The sequence below is a fragment of the Magallana gigas genome, chromosome 5 (assembly GCF_963853765.1).
Source record: "Magallana gigas chromosome 5, xbMagGiga1.1, whole genome shotgun sequence".
In the NCBI taxonomy this organism is placed as follows: domain Eukaryota; kingdom Metazoa; phylum Mollusca; class Bivalvia; order Ostreida; family Ostreidae; genus Magallana; species Magallana gigas.
The window spans coordinates 40859149-40876534 of record NC_088857.1 but is presented as its reverse complement, the minus strand read 5'-3'; the positions used below and the strand labels follow the sequence as shown (position 1 = coordinate 40876534).

The 17386-nt window shown below is 31.4% G+C and overlaps 1 protein-coding gene across 1 annotated transcript; it reads left to right on the top strand.

Moving 5' to 3' along the window:
* Positions 1-333: 333 nt before the first annotated feature.
* Positions 334-10556, top strand: LOC105323286 (PHD finger protein 21A). Its single transcript, XM_011422375.4, has 14 exons — positions 334-543; positions 902-934; positions 1413-1478; positions 1569-1775; positions 2427-2558; positions 5606-5734; positions 5930-5981; positions 6143-6213; positions 6329-6398; positions 6575-6672; positions 7112-7258; positions 8002-8071; positions 8810-8913; positions 9174-10556. The coding sequence occupies exons 1-14, from the start codon at positions 478-480 to the stop codon at positions 9273-9275; spliced, it is 1347 nt and encodes a 448-aa protein (XP_011420677.2). The 5' UTR covers positions 334-477; the 3' UTR covers positions 9276-10556.
* Positions 10557-17386: the final 6830 nt, after the last annotated feature.

The window sequence follows — 17386 nt, the reverse complement described above, 5'->3', positions numbered from 1 at the left end:
AAATGTGTTTTATTTAAAAAAAAAACACTGTAGAAAATATTTTACACAATTTAATTTTTTAGAATGCAAGCATAAAAGAAGAGAAATTACTGGTAAAGATACTGTTGGATCCTTTTATGTATTTATTCTTGATCCGCTCCTTGCACTACTTTCCGATCCGCAAATAAACATTTCTAATTGATTCTTTATTTAAATGAAATATGTAAAACAATAATAAATCAACTTAACATCAATATTAAAAATATTTTTATATATCATCAATAGTAAAAATTACTTTGTTAATATTTTATTGAAAAAGACGAATCTGTCGATGAACATTTTCGTGCGCTTGACAAAGCGGAAGGACATATTACTCGTACAACGGCGCATGGGTCGAAATAGGAAAAACAAATGAACTAGAATATAGGCGATGAATTTTGGTGATTTAATTGAGGAAAAATAGAGAAATTTTATTTTAATTTATTTTGTCATACTGCAATGGTGTCTCGGAGTGATTTGGACGAAATCCAAGCGCAGCTGAAAATTTCTATTCAGAACCATCAGGTAAGCGAACCATGTCAACTTTTTGGGGGCTATATTTTGTAGGCCCCTAGTTTGCCGCACTTCAGAAAAATTGTCAAAAAAATTACAATGTGGGTTGTTACAAGTTTTATAAAGTAGTGACTTTATTGATAAATATAATATGAAGTATTCTATAAAAATTTGCTTGTTTAGGGGTCTTTTGCAAATAATTTTACGTTTATGAAATTATTCTTCGCTGTTGATGCTATCTTTATTCTGATTGGTTGTTAATATTCTATAGAAAATATAGCTTACCATGAAAACAATGTTTTAAAGTGTCTTAAATTTATTATATGTTTTTATATATATAATAAAATAGTTGTCATTGTTTTGATTTTAGGCTTTAGTTACATCCATGAAAGATGAACCACAGGTGGGTAGTGTAAAAATCCATTGTTTACAACATACAGTGAACATACGTGAACTTGGCTGTATTGATTTTTTTGTGCCCTGCGTCGCCTTCATGAGAATACAAGTACCATATATAAAATCAATAGAGGACACTGTTATAAACATTTCATGTAAACCTTAAATTTCAATATTTTTCTTTAAACTTATTAATTTAAATTTTCAGTTTAAATACTAGTGCTCTGGTAAGAATTGAAATAATGAAAGTACATTAGGCACACTACTTTTCCAAATACATTAACTTCCTATATTTTTAAGATAAAAAATTCTCTGATGGAAGCATTCTCATAATGTGTTTTTCGGGGTTTTTTTATCAACCTATAGATGAAGTTTTTCTGTGTGTTTGTTTATTTTATATATAAATTATTATACATTCATCTTTTAATTGATGATCAATTCCCCACTTTTTCTTGATTAACAAATTTTGTAAAAATGTTTTGCAGAATGCAGAGCTGAAGAAAAAGCTCCATGACTTACAGAAAGAAATATTTATATTGAGTGAGAAACAGGTATGTTAGCTAAGAGAGCTCCATATTCATGAAACATGTATTACATCAGCTTTATTTTCATAATTAATAAACTGATGGACAATTTTTCAGAGGGGTATAGTTCAGAAGCTAAGATCGGATATTGTGAACAGGCAGCCAGATCAACCAGCACATGGCCAAAAAAAGTCCCCCGCTAAGTCCCAAGAGTCCACACCCCAGCCAGCTCAAGTTGTGCCCCGCCCAATTCAACCCAGACCAATTCAGCCAGCACCTCCAATGCAACCTATAGTCCTTAGACAGCCAGTTCAGGCAATTCAGGTGCACTAGTTGTCAAAGTTTTGATTTCCTAGATTCTGAAATCTTATTCTTTATACATTTTGATGCAGTTACCTTCATATGTGAGTACAGCCTCAGAATCGGCAACAGGTTGTAATATTGGTGGCAGTCTTAGAAATTTATCAGAACTTTGAATTAATCATATCGTATATACTTTTTCAAATTATACAATATTCTCTATTTAACCAACATAAAAAGATCGTTTTAATGTGTATTAACATTCACCTTTTTTTTATGTCAGGAGTATTAATTATTACCACTTTAGTAACTTAAGGTGGCTTACCATACCTTGAAAAAAGATTTTCAAATCAGCAGAAAAACAACTTGGTTATAAAAGATTGCATGGTGCATAAGAAGATAAGTCAACTAGACAAAAATAAGTACCGTGTAGAAAAAATGTGGTTTTATACAATTTGATTCAGTAAATATTAACTAAAGCTTTAGGCGGATTTCAACTCAACATCTGCGGTTCACAAGCTGGATTCCTTATCCACTGACCCATGATGATAATAAATCATAAAAAGTATAGGATAGATGTAGTGAGCTACCTTAAAAATATACGCAAGGGAGCATAAAAGATGTGACTTTGATAAAATCTTCAAGACTATGATATTTTTTTTTTTTGCTTTATAGCCCAAGCCAGTGAACGAGAATATCCCACCCACCCAGAGCCCAGGGGCCCGTGGGACAGTGGACATTGCCCCTCAGAAACCCGGGTCACCTCCCATCCGTGTACCAACCTATCACAGGCCGTCAATTTTACAAGTTAGTCTGAACATTTTTCTTGTGATTTTGTACATGACTGTTACATTGCAGTAACTAGATAAGAAGGAGAACTGCAATGCAGCATTTGTCTGACAGATTAACTGATTTAAAACTTTAGAGTATTTCTGATTTGTATATAGATAAAGATCTATGCAGTGTAAATTTACTTTTCTGAGATTAAAAATTTGTGAAAGGTTAGGGTAAAATTCCAAGTGAACCTTATTCTTTGTATTTCAAGGATGAATGTGAATTGGGCCAAAAATCCTCTACTTACAAACTATATTACAAACAAATTGATGTTTGATCTGTTAAAAAAAGTAGAGTTTATTGTAAAAAGCGTGCTGCATTCCTGAAAAAACATGGAATTTCCTGGTATTTTCTCTAAATGCTTGTTGAATGCCACTGAGAAAAACTCTTTTAAATTGTTTTAGCATCCTACTTGTCAAATGACATATGCTACTAAATGATCTAAGGGCAGAAAAAGCTGATTCAACTAATTATCCAGTAGAACCTAATGCATGGTTAAACCATTTTAAATCTTTACATTCATCAGTGGACAAAAACTTCGAAGACAGATTTAAAGAATTAAATTTTTTACTTGCAGAAAATGAACGTAAACATAACATATTTAATAAACTAGACAACATAATAACAAACAAAGAAATATCTGCTGCAATTTCTTCTTTGAAATGTGGAAAAGCAAAAGGGTTAGATCTTATATTGAATGAAATGTTGAAAAGTGGACACACATTTCTCATACCTTGTTTATTGAAACTATTTAATTTATGCTTTTCCTTTAGTTATTACCCAGAGCAATGGGCTAAGGGGTATCACTCCTATATTCAAATCAAATGATCCCTGTGACCCAAACAATTACCGTGGAATAACTATAACAAGTAATCTGGGCAAACTTTTCAATACTATTTTGAACACCAGATTAGATAACTTCCTAAGTGAAAATAATCTAATACACCCTTGTCAGGTTGGATTCACAAAACATGCCAGAACCTCTGATCATTGTTTTATTGTTAAATGTTTAATTGATAAATATTGTAATACAAAAGAAGGTAGATTATATGCCTGCTTTATAGATTTTCATAAAGCTTTTGATAGTGTTGTTCACAATGGATTGAAACTAAAACTACTACAGCATGATGTGGGTACAAAATTTTATTGTATCATTAATAACATGTACATGTATATGAAAAGTGAAGCATGTGTTAAATATGATAATTTTCTTACCTCCTCATTTCCTATCAAATTAGGGGTGCGTCAAGGAGACAATTTGAGCCCCACATTATTTAAAATGTTTATAAATGACCTGCCATCATATTTACAGGGCTATATTGACTCTATATCATTATACTAAAAAAACATAGACTGTTTAATGTATGCTGATGACATAGTAATCTTTTCATCATCACCAGAAGGACTTCAGCAAAAATTAAATGCTTTAGAGAAATATTGTGATGACTGGGGTATGCAAGTTAATTCCAATAAAACAAAAATTATTATATTTAACAAAGCTGGGAGAACAATAAAACATAAATTTAGTTACAAAAATTTCAATATTGAATGTGTACCAAATTACAAATACTTACGCATTCATTTCGCAGCTTCAGGGACTTTCTCACTTGCTAAGGTGAAATTACACAAAAAGGGACTGAAAGCTTATTTCAAACTACGAAAAGACTTCCTGAGTCTAAACCCCGGGATATCGACTAGCTTAAATGTATTTGATCACACTATAAAGCCAATTTTACTTTATGGCTCTGAAATATGAATCTTTAACGTCAATAACATAAAAAGAAAACAGTCTAATGATATACTGATACAACAATGTTATAACAACTAAATAGCTGAAACTTTACATCTCAAATTTTGTAAAACCATATTGGGGTTGAATGAGAAAAGTATGAACCATGCTTCACTTTCTGAACTAGGAAGATTTCCTCTACATTATGATATTGTCAATAGATTACTACAGATTAGAAAATTTAACAACAGAGTTTCGTCTATTGAAAGATGCATTTCTATGTAGTAAAGAACTTCATTTTGCCCAAAATACAACTTGGTATTCCTCTATTGAAAAGCTACTAAACATTCTTAATATTCAAAACATTATGACATATTCTAAAAAAGACTTTGTTACTTCTTTAAAACAATCTCAGACTGAAAAATATTTGATGGATTGGCAGTACTCAAATAAACACTTAAAGATGGCAAACTTGTTACTTATTTATTTTTGAAAACTAACTTCAGACTGGAAAAGTATTTAACTATATTAAGACCTGAATACAGAAAGCCGATCTGTAGACTGCGGATATCTGTGCATAGACTTTTTATTGAATAGGGCAGATATAATAACACACCTAGAACAGAAAGAATATGCAAAAATTGTACACTTAATAAAATTGAAGATGAAGAACATTTTCTTATCCAATGCAGCAAATTTACAAAAGAAAGAGAGGAACTATTTGATTTAATTTCATCTAAAGCAAAACATTTTACTAGTTTAGAAGATAAACAAAAATTATTTTGGATTCTAAACTGTGAAGAATTAGATATATTAAACTCTGTTGGTAAATTTTTACAAAAGGCATTGCCTTAATTTGTATTTCCTATTCAAATATTGGTTTTTATTTTTTTCAATCATATGATAAACTATTTCAAATTTGTATGTGCATTTGTATCTTGACATATTTATGTATGGTGTTTAACATAAATATATAGAAGACACTGTATTGAATGTATGGAAACATACATAATTATACATATATATATATATATATATATATACATATATACTATTTAATTGTTCATGTCTGTCTTAGCTCTTTCAATCATCCAGCTCTTTCCCTCTTGTATATGTTTATTGAATGTTTTATGTTCATTAGATGTTGTATGTCAACAGTCTTCATGTTGCCCCTTGAGGGCCCTTAATTGGTTAATAAAGAAATTGAATTGAATTGAATTGAATTGAGTACTAGGAAATGTTAGATTTGTAAGAAATAAACTATATATCAAATTGTTGAATTTCTTTACAGGGAAGCAAGTCTCCCATTAGCAAAAGTCATCATGTGACATCATCATTCGTCAGAAAACCATCTGACAGTGACGGCAAGGAGTTTACTAAACCACTGGAGAAAAAGCAGGTGTCTCTGGAAGAAAAAGAAGTAGGTACCAGTAATTGTGAAAATAATGTGGTATCTTATGTGTCTTGTCAGTAGCGAATTTGTTTTCTGTGTACATGTTTGTGTGTAAAACTAAATCTTAATTTGTTAGATTACATGTTAAAATTATGGAAAAGTAAATAAGTTTTGATCGATGATTTATATATATGATTTTAAAGTGTTTTTTGAAAATTACAGAAACTGGCATTTATTGCTGCGTTAGATTTAGTGACACAGGAGACTCTAAAAGGTATGATAATATTACTCTCATACACTGTATATAATTTATGCTGAACAATTGGTCACAGTGAAAAAAATTGTGGAAATTTAAATAAATTTTGTTTGAAATATTTTGTTTTTTAGAAGAAATGTTTTTGTGAATTAATTGAAGTTATCTTTCTTTCTTTATAGAGTTACAAAATCGGCGTTATGAGAGGAAAAGAAGAACTACTGCTAACCCACTGTATAATTTTGAGCCAGAGGTAATATTCTCATGTTGCATTGTTAAAAATCTTAGTGGTAAATTAATTCTTGATGGACCTTTGTGACATTTGGCTGCAATTAATACATGTACTGGTACCTTGTTAATATTTATAGAGAAAAAGGCCACAGAGTTTGATGTTGACTTCCTCTGTATCAAATCCAACCAATGGAAAGAGGGGACGAGGTATGAGGAACAAGATAAAACATAGAATTTATTTTAATTATCATTTGTAATGAAATTATACTTTGATAGAATTGCAAAACTAGCTTGTGGCTGATGAATGTCAAAGTATTTGGATACATCTGGTTTTTCAGTAATGCATTTACTTTGTCAAATATCTGGATACATCTGTTTTTCAGGTCGTCCCCCTAAGACCCGTTCTCCCACCAGCAGTATTCCTACGACCCCCGACAGTATTGATGGCCACAACCTAAACGGGCTGACAAGACCTAACAATGTACGTGTTATTGAGATAGGTGTTTAGATGTCTTTATTATTTGTTCATGTACATGTTGGAGAAAAAAAGATGAATGTGTGTTATTTTATGAAAACCACACCATTTTGCATGATTAACATATTAAAGATGATTTTTCGCTATACAATAACCCAAATACCTCATATTCTAGTTTTAACTGTACATAGAATCATTATCAAAGTACATATTTATTCTTTTGTATTCTGGTACATATATTTACCGTACTTCCAATGAAAACATTTTAGTTAAATGTGATACATATGTCGTACGATTTTACATGTATTTAATTCCACAGATTTATTTCCTACTACTATTCATTTCACAGAACATACTACAAAGAATAACTTTTATAGATTCAAAAAATATCCTAGATTTATATGACTGCAGAGAACAGGTTTACATTGGAGGCTTTGTTTTTCAGGATGTCCATGATGACTTCTGTGGGGTGTGTAACCAGTCAGGACAGCTCCTTTTGTGTGACACCTGTAGTAAAGTCTACCACCTCCAGTGCTTGGATCCACCCCTCAGTGCAATCCCAGAGGGCAGATGGAGCTGTCCAAAATGTCAGGTAAGGCATTTAACAGACAGTTACTGTTGAGGCCTATTAAAACAAAAATTGTGTGTTTATGGTAACACTGATGAACAAATTAGGTTAGGTATGTAGGGATTTTTTTATTTTATCATATTTTTTTCTGCATCAATCCTAATAATGTTTGTTTGTGACATATTTAAAAACGGATTTTTTTAATAGAAATAATATGAAATTCACAATCAGATGAAAACAGACATCTAAAAAAGGTAGGATTTTTGTAGGTTAGGTCGGGTTACCCTAAACATACAACTTTTTTTTAAGGCCTGATTTCTAATTAAACGCAAGGAATTTAAAATATCTGCGTAAAATAGCAAGTAGTACATCTCACAGATTTTGAAATGTTTGGACAGATGTACACTTAATGGCCCTATGATAAATATAAGGCATTTGCGATTTTATATTTTCACAATTTGATGCAAGAAGGTTGAATCGTGGAAATAAGTACTGGCTTATTTGCAAAACTTGATCTTTCCAATGCTTATGATAAACAAACTATTAATAACCTGTATGTCTTTTTGCAAGAATTTCCCCTCAATGTCATGTTCATTTGCAGCATAATATGAGATTTAAATGAAACCATAAAAAAGTCTTTTTTTAATGGTATGAATTATTGAATGTACATGTAAACTTCACATACCTCTATCAGAAATAAATACTGTTGAATTATATTTAGAAATTATGAAATTCAAAATAAGTACCGGTAATTGAATTTTTTTAAGGCAAGTGGAAAAGTTGGATGGTCATCAGATGCGATAGCCAGAGTAAACAACTTTATCACAAGCAAATCAGGTATGTATTACATTTAATAAAATGATGCATGAAAAAGCACATTTTTATCTTGAAAATTAAATGGATATAAATTTGCCATTTTTCTAATTCTTTTGTCTAATGGCATTGTAAAACAATTATGTTCCTTTTTAAATTGACCCAAAGTACATACAGTATTACTCTTTTACAGTTAAAAGTGAGTCATTAAGTTACAAATCTGCCAGCTAGTATGTTGGTTGATTGTTACAAGATATGGCAAAGGCTTAAAAAAGTATTGACTGTGATTTTGTAATGAAATGGAAGTAATTGATAAAGGCATTAAATTGCAAGAACACTTACTTGCCAAATTAAAGATCTCATTTTTATGTTTGTGTAGATTGGTACATTTATGCTACTGAAACAGTATATTTAAACTTTATACAGGGGAATATTCACCCCTTGTTTTATTTTTGCCACTTTTGCTCTCATTGACAGCGGACAAATTTAAGACTAGGCGAATTCAAAACAATTTTTAAATACATACTGTTTTAAATAACCATGTTGGTTAGAAAGAATATTTATTTCTAACTGTGTCTGGGCAAATTCAAGATGGGACAAAACTGTTTTCAAGTCTGGGAGGGCAGTATGTAGGATAGGCCTCTGGATATAAGATCTTTTGGCTCATCTCTTCTCTCTCAAACTTACTAGCTTAGATAAGTAATGTACTTTTATTTTTTAAAAATATATACCTTGTGTTAATGTTTTCCGATCTTTTTATAGCTAAAGAAGAAGAAAGAAGAAGATTGCAGAGAAGAAACAGTGACTTGTTGACTGAGAAAACTCAGCTAGAAAATAAAAACAAGCAGATGAATGACAGTCTCACGGTAGGAATAGAGTTTGGTTAAGGTTTCTTTAACAAAGAAATTTTGTTGTTTTAAGAATTTCCATAAAACGTGCTCTATGTTTCTTATGTTTATCATCAAATTATTATCATCCCCAATTAAAAAAAAAAAACATATCCATTTTTCAATGATTCAGATGGTCAGGTAACATTTTTGACAACCTTGATATTTAAAAATGTTAGGGTTTTTTTCAAATATCTTCTAGAAAAATAGGTGGTTTATGAACATTTTTGTTTTGAAAGGTTCAGATGCAGAGACGAGACAGTCTTCTAGAGAAAAATAGACTACACCAACAAAAGATTGAAAGCCTCAAAAACTTCATCAAGCTGCTTCAGAATTCATAATAAGAATTCTCATGTGTTACATAACAAGAGAGATACATGATGTTGAACACCTGGTCTTAATCTAGAACAAGAGGATCAATTATGCTGCAGGTCTGCATCGAACCATTTTCTTTTCTTAATACAAGATTCACCCACAGCACACCTACAGCAAAGAGTTGGGAAGATCATGGATTAAGTATCTGGTAATGCTACAGGTAGCATTTACAAAATACTTTCTTCAGAAATTAGGAGTAAATGAATTGAATGTTTTGTCTAATTTTGATAAACTTAGAGCTATTTCGATTTTTATACCATTACAGTAAGGATATTTCCATAAGCTTTACATATGAACATGTTGTGATAATTAAACTCTCAGTGAGCTACTTGTCTTATAAGATGTCATACAAAACTAATATACATTCATGTTTGGAGAGTGAGTTTATTTTGTATGTTTTTCTTTTCTTTTCTGAATTCTTACAAACTAGGTCTTATTTACTATTGAAGTTAACTTTGTGATAAGGGGAAATTTATTTTAAGACAATTATTTTTTTTTTTTGGGGGGGGGGGGGGGGGGATAGCTAGCATGTTTCCTATTGCAGTTTGAAAATAAACAGTGAGGTAGGGAAATAAATTTTTATTTTAACATTTTTGGTTGTTTTTAAATGCCTATTTCTCATTAAGAAAACAAAGATAAAAAATGAACATATTTATTTCACAATTGATAAATAAGGTCTACAACTTATGATAATATCTTTCATTGACGTGGATGTTAGGGGGTCATTGATCACAGATAACAAAGATAGTGACAGATTTATTGGGTATTAATGATGACAGAAACATTTTCTCCTCATGCCAGAGTAAGATAGATAATTAGGGTGATAATTTTTAAGGGAAACTCCATAAAGGTTGCTCTCAAAAATTAAAACACAAGAGTCAGCAGACAGGGAACAGAAAATGCACTATTCTTGTCCTAATTTGGAAATGCAATGTTAATTATGGTATCATATACATTGTATAGCATCATATCACCCCACATTTATATATGTTGTTAATGTTGAATTTGAGAGGTTGTCTGTGTTTTGTTATGTTTGTCATTCTATAATCATAGATTTTTTATGGCTGAGTATTGTACGATTGCAGAAAATGGAGTGAAATGTGATATAGCATTTATATTTACCCTAATGTGCAATTTTATTGTGTAATTACACTGTAGGTTAGCTAGGTCCTGCATGTTAATTTATAATACAAAATGTATGTGGAAAAAAAGTAAGGAGAATAAAAAAAGTCCAAATTACGACACAATGTGAATTCTTATGATTATTCTTGCAATTTAAAGATTCATGATGATATACCTATCATGTGACGCAACTTTACATACCTTTAAAGGATTTTAAACTTTATTCTACTGAAAAAGGGATTCAATTTATTGTAGAAAAAAACACGCTTTCTTGGAAAAAGAGATTTCTTAAGATGAAAAAATGTGGGCGTTTAGTTTAAAAATCTTTTTTTAAGAGTCACAGCAGCAGAAATACAGTGAGGTCGCCTTTAACGAATCACTAAGTAAATTCGCGTTGATAGTACGTAACCAAGCCCGAGTTAAATTCATAATACAACATTGTTTTATTGTACCATACTTGACTCATAACATCATATATTTCTTTCTCAACCACCAATGATTAAACAAAAATTATCGCTGTACTTTGATGAACGATGTTTTCTCCTTTAGCGGATCATTTTATCCATTACCGAATCACGTGATATACAGCTGATTATTTTTTGTAAGGGACAGTGTCGAAATATTTTTTTTAAGTTTCAGTTAATATGTATGGTGGCATGGATCTGCCACCACTTGTCAGATAATTATATTGACTTGTCAGATGATTATGTCGACTTGTCAGATATTTATGTCAACTTGTAAGATCTTTTTGTTGACTTGTCAGAAAATTATCGTATTGAGTAGAAACTCAATAATTTGTTGTCAAAGCGTGTTATTGCCACTAACTGTCATGAACTTGTCAGCATAATTATCTGACAAGCCGATATAAAGATCTGAAAATTTAATATAATTATCTGACAAGTCGACATAATGATCTGACAAGTTAACATAATTATTTGATAGAAAAAATAAAATAAAGAAAATTATTATTCACATTATATGTTTACTTGTCAGATAATGATGTTGACTTGTCAGATATTATGTCGACTTGTCAAATAATAATTTCGACTTGTCATATGATTATGTCGACTTGTCAAATAATAATGTCGACTTGTCAGATGATTATGTCGACTTGTCAGATCTTTATGTCGACTTGTCAGAAAAATATGTCAACTGGATGGCACAAATTTGGCGTGGAAACGTTTTGGTTTTGATTTTTTCCAACACGTGAATAAGTGACAAGTCGACATAAAGATCCGACAAGTCAACATAATTATCTGACAAGTCGACAATAAGATCTGACAAGTCGACATGGCTATCTGACAAGTGGTGGCAGAACTATGCCACCATAAATATGCTTTAAAGCATGAATAAGAAAAATGGAAAGGCTAATTTTTTTTTTCATTTTGAGTGAAGTGTTTATTCTATCGAACCCGACAATTCATGAAAAAATAACAATGAATTCAATGGTAAAAAAAAATGACTGCATGATTTGTAAACTTTGATCCACCAAATTATTAAAAATCATTTAGTTTTTAGTCATTGTAAGTCATCAATATTGTTAATTTTATGAGAAACATGAAATATACAATGGCATGTAAATGGATCGAGAAAAAACCGACATACGACATACAAGGGTTTTCCCAAAATTGCATACATTTGTAGACAAGTGACGTTTATTCCGTTCATAGAACACAAAGAATGATGAAGTTTGTGTCGCAACGGGTTTAAGTTATTTGCATTGAAATTATGTGTTGATATTAATTAAATACTGTAACAGTTTGGGTTGTTATAACATATATGTACTACATCAAAGATTTTTCATGCGGCGCAACGACACTTAAAAAAAAATAAACATATAGAAACTTGAAGAATATCGCGAGGAAAATAACTCATCGAATAATTTTTTTTTTTTAAAAAGAAGAAAAAAAAAATGAATTTAAATTTCTGCATTGTTTTTTTTTTTTATTTATTAAAAAAAATTAGCCATTCCGAATCTTTTAAAAGATTTTTTAGCACGTATGTTAGAAAAGTTGAAGCTTGAATACACACGGTAACTAATTATAAAAAAAGGTTTTAAAAGATCTAGAACCATATCCTAGGGCGATTTTAAAGTAAACAAAATAAAATACACAAAATTGCCTAGAAATGTGTTAAGTGATTGTATAGTTAAGCAACCAAAAAACAAAAACAGGACCCAGTATTGACATCCAGCAAAAAAAAGAAACCTCCATCGATAAAAATGGAAGAACAAATACCGGGAAGACAGACGTTTTGAATCGGCGATCATTTGTACTATGAAATATTTTAAAACAAATCTAGAAATATATAGTGAATGATTGAATGTGCCAGTTGGATACATGTAGGTGTTCAAGGGAAAAAAATAGTTTCCATGACCTGTATATGTATGGAATCAGCGATGTACTTATGAAATATTTTAAAAACAAAATTAAAAGAGTAAAGTGAATCTGCAAACTGGACCCATGTTTAAGGAAAATTATATTTTTAGGAAATAAACTACTAAATGTCATCGAATACAAATAATTTTAATTTGTAAGGCAGGGGTTTTTTAATCAATAAATATCTGTATTAGTACAGGGAATTGGGGAAACCAAAATATGGTTGAAATCATAATTGATTGGAAAAATATTCTAGAAAATGCGAATGAGATGTGTTTTTCAGGCACGTAGCATCAGGGGGGGCCAGGGGGGGGCCTGGCCCCCCCCCCCCACTTTTTCTCGCCGCAACAAATTTTTTAAAATTAACATATAAAAAAATGAATTATAATGGAGTTGGCCCCCCCACTTTTTTGGAAGTTAGTTAAAAAATTGATATGAAAATAAGGAAATGAGTAGTGAAATTGAAGTAACCCCCCCCCCCCCCCCCACGGAGTAGGAATTTCATGATTTGGTGGAAAAAAAATTTTTTTGGAAGTATAGTTGACTCTCTCCCCCCCCCCCCCCCCCCCCCCCCCCCCCCACGGATTAGGATTTTGAAGATTTTTGGAAACTTTAAATTTCCCTTTTTTTTTTTTTTTTTTTTTTTGCTTGTCAAGATTTTTTGGATGGGTCTGGCCCCCCACTTTCAAAAACGATGCTACGTGCCTGTTTTTAAAATCTTTTATTGTTGTTTCTGGGTTTTTTTTATTGAAGCAGATGTGCAAATACATGTAATCTTTGCGGTATCAATTAATTTTGACATAATCCCTCTAGATCTATGTTCCCCGCATCTCGGTGTTTCGTTATTTATAAATGAAATTTTTGAATCAGTCTGTCCTCCTTGAACATTTGTACTTTTTTCTCATATTTTTTTCCCTCTAATTTGTACTGTACATGTACCTCTGACTCTGACCTACATTTGTAAATATTTATATATATATATATGTACCTCATGTACCGTCATGTTGACGGTTTGAGTGAAATAAATTGAATTGAATTGAATTGGAACCCTGACTACCCACAACATTATAGCTAATATAATTATTCTCTGATTAAGAAAATTTGACGCTTTCATTGCTTTTAGACAGATAATTTTATTAAACATCTATACTAAATATGCTTACATACAATGAGCCATACTGATAAACAATGTAATATTGATTTAAAGTTGTTGAATAACTTAAAAACGTCAATCCAATGATGTCGCCTCCAAAGGGTTTCAAACTTCATCCTATAGAAAGGAAAAATTCCTTAACCTTACAGATCCAAATCTGAAGAGGACTCGTAAACATATGGAATTCTTTGTCCGATTAGTTTAAAATCATGATCCCCCAGCCACAAAGAGCAAGGATCAGGGATCTTATATCACCCACTCACACCGTTCCGTATTGCACGTTTCAAACATGTGCCGTCCAATTTGAAGTGCAAACAAGAGGCCCATGGGCCACATCGCTCATCGGAGCAACAATCTATATACTTGCTTCACACGCTGATCATCACTGGGGTATATAATAGAGGAAACTCACAATAACATTAGTTTCTGGAAATATTTGCGTATTGATAGATTTTTCGACAAAATGATTTTACTACCGCGATATCATAGGACGGGCTCATACTTATAAATTAAGGCATTTTGCAAATAAACTACAAAATCCCTGCACCAGAGTACTTGCATATTTGGTATTTCAACACATATGAGATAATGTCCGTAAGGGATAATTGAATTATATCTGATAAGTTATTATTGAGAAAATGAGAGTAAGGTGGTGGACACGCTTTGGCGGATCCAAGTCAGGGATAGTCTCGATCAAAATATATACTTGCAATGAAATAATATTGAATGATTACGTATTGAGTGAATATATTTACTTTGAGCCTATTTAGAGAATATATAAAAGCTAAGATTTAACAAATGTTGAATAAATGAAATAAGTCAATCCTTTTCTTTAGTATGCGATTTTAGTTTTCATACTTATTGGCTGCGAACCACGACCTCTGGTGAGAGAATGGGATAGAACTTTCCAGAACGGGGTAACCAAGAACACGGATTGACTAATTAACGAAAAGTGTAGTACGAGTTCATCATGAATCGCGAGTAGATACATTGGATCGGACTTCGATTAATACATAAAGTTAATAAGTAAAATGGGCAATTAATACGATTTTTTTTTTTTTTTTTTTAATACTATTTACTTATTTTTTTTATTTTACATATATATTTTTTTACTTATTGGACAATTTCATTAAACTTTTCTGCTTAGTCATATTCTGTCGCATTTCAACATTATGCATTGCCAAGACTACAGCATAAGGCGCAAACCAACGTTCTAAATCTCTCATATTTATTAACAGAATGAAACATCCTTTAATGATACACACATCTTTTTCACCCAATTATTTCATACTTATTTACATGAAATATGAGACTTCTAAACACTGTTTACTCTGCCTTTTGTATCGTATGTCACTATCATTGAAATAGCTGCCCATGCTGTTAATTGGCCTTCATGTTCTAAATATACTTATTACAAGGTTACACAAGTATGGCTAAAGTCCAGCTGACCCATATCATAATTAAAACAAAGTATTTTATATATATATATATATATATATATATATATATATATATATATATATATATATATATATATATATATATATATATATATATATATAATCACCGGATGGTACTCGCATTCGTGAAGATGTGCAATGTATTGTATAGACTTATTCCTTGACTTTGATATGGTTAATGAGAACCCGTTCGGCTAACGATAGAGTTTAAACAAAAATTTTGCGTTTCTTACAATAATGAATTATACCAACGGAACAGACGCAGATTTTATTTCTTGGCCTCTGGCGGCGTTTTATTCCATAACAGCATCCGTTATCATCATCGAAAATTTGTTTGCCATTTTTATATTAATTCGTTCTGTGCAGTTGTCATTTAACATTCGAAGTCTCTCGATTTGCTTGGCATGTTCCGATTTTGCAGCAGGAGTCATACTGTTAACCCCTCAATCTGTTTTCAAAAGCGCAGTAATTTGTAAAATACGCTCTATTCTTACTACAGCCATTCTCCTAGTGTCGTTTCTGAACGTTAGTGCAATTTCGATGGATATCTCAGCATCTTTAATGTTCCCTTTCAAATATGGAGAATTTGCAAATTCTCTTTTTTACAAAATGGTGTGTTTTTCATTGTGGCTTCTTGGAATTCTTTTTGGAACACTAACTTTTTATTGGCGAGAAATGAAAATGAACGTCCTTTGTATCATTCCATTCAAAAAATCTATTGAAATTCAAATTCAAACGTACACGTTACTTGTGTTTATGCTTTTGAATATTATCGCGTATGCATATATCTCTATAATTATTAGAAAGAATAATAGAAATGTCGTAACTGTACGTGTTGCAAGGACAGGTAGAAGTAACCTACGCCAAACTCTGAAGCTCACAGCCATTGTTATGACATTCATCCTCTGCTACTTACCTCACACGGTCTTGAACATACTCTTGTTGACACAGGACGGTGAAATCTATCATAAAATATTGAGTTTTCGAAAAATTGGATTTGCATGCATACTTCTTAATAGCACTTTGAATCCCATTTTGTTTGTTTTTCGTTTCCGTGAATGTAGATATCATATGTTAAGTGTACTATGTAGCCGCATTAACAAAAGGTGGACGGAAAAATTCAAACCAATTCCATCGGTGGAATTGAATTTACAAGAAACATCAAATCAAAGAGACAATGTTTAACAAAAGTGAACAAAGAAATGCAAAACAATTCAATTGGTGGAAATGAGAAATTAAATGAAAGAGACATTGTTTAACAAAAGTAGACGGAGAAATGCAAACTAATTCCAACGGCAGAATGGAATTTACATGGAATATCACATTATAGCGGCACTAGCTATTATACCACACATTATGACTGGTGTTCAGTGTCTTACAGGACGGTGGTAAGATAATGAACAATTCTTGTTGTTGGTCTCGATGAATATAAGTTACAAACAATTAAATTCTCTTTTTTACAAAATGGTATAGTGTTCATTGTGGCTTCTTGGAGTTCTATTTGGCACACTAACTTATAGACTATCTTTATCTTAGTTGTTGGATGTAAAAAAAAAAAAAAGGAAAGATTTCTTAAAGCTGAATTTTTTTTTAATGTCATGTATGCTCTTGGTCTGCGCTTAGTAACGTGACGCTCTTCAAACCTCTCTGTTATGACTGGTGTTAATATAAAATTGCATGTGATTTTCCACAATAAAAAGAAATCGGGTCATAGGAAAAACTTCTTAGAAATGTTTGCCTCTCCTTTTATTTACTTTCATACATATGTATAAATATGAAAGATCACAGCTAATGAAAAAAGTCTTAAACGAGATACACATGCCTTTTCCGTTTCAGCTGTTTAACTAAATGTGCTAAGATATTTTTGTTATGTTTTGATATTTTGTGTAATCGTAAGTGTGCAATTGTTAATATGTAACTTGATAAATTTATGTAATTAAGCTCAATGTTTGGAAAAAATAAAA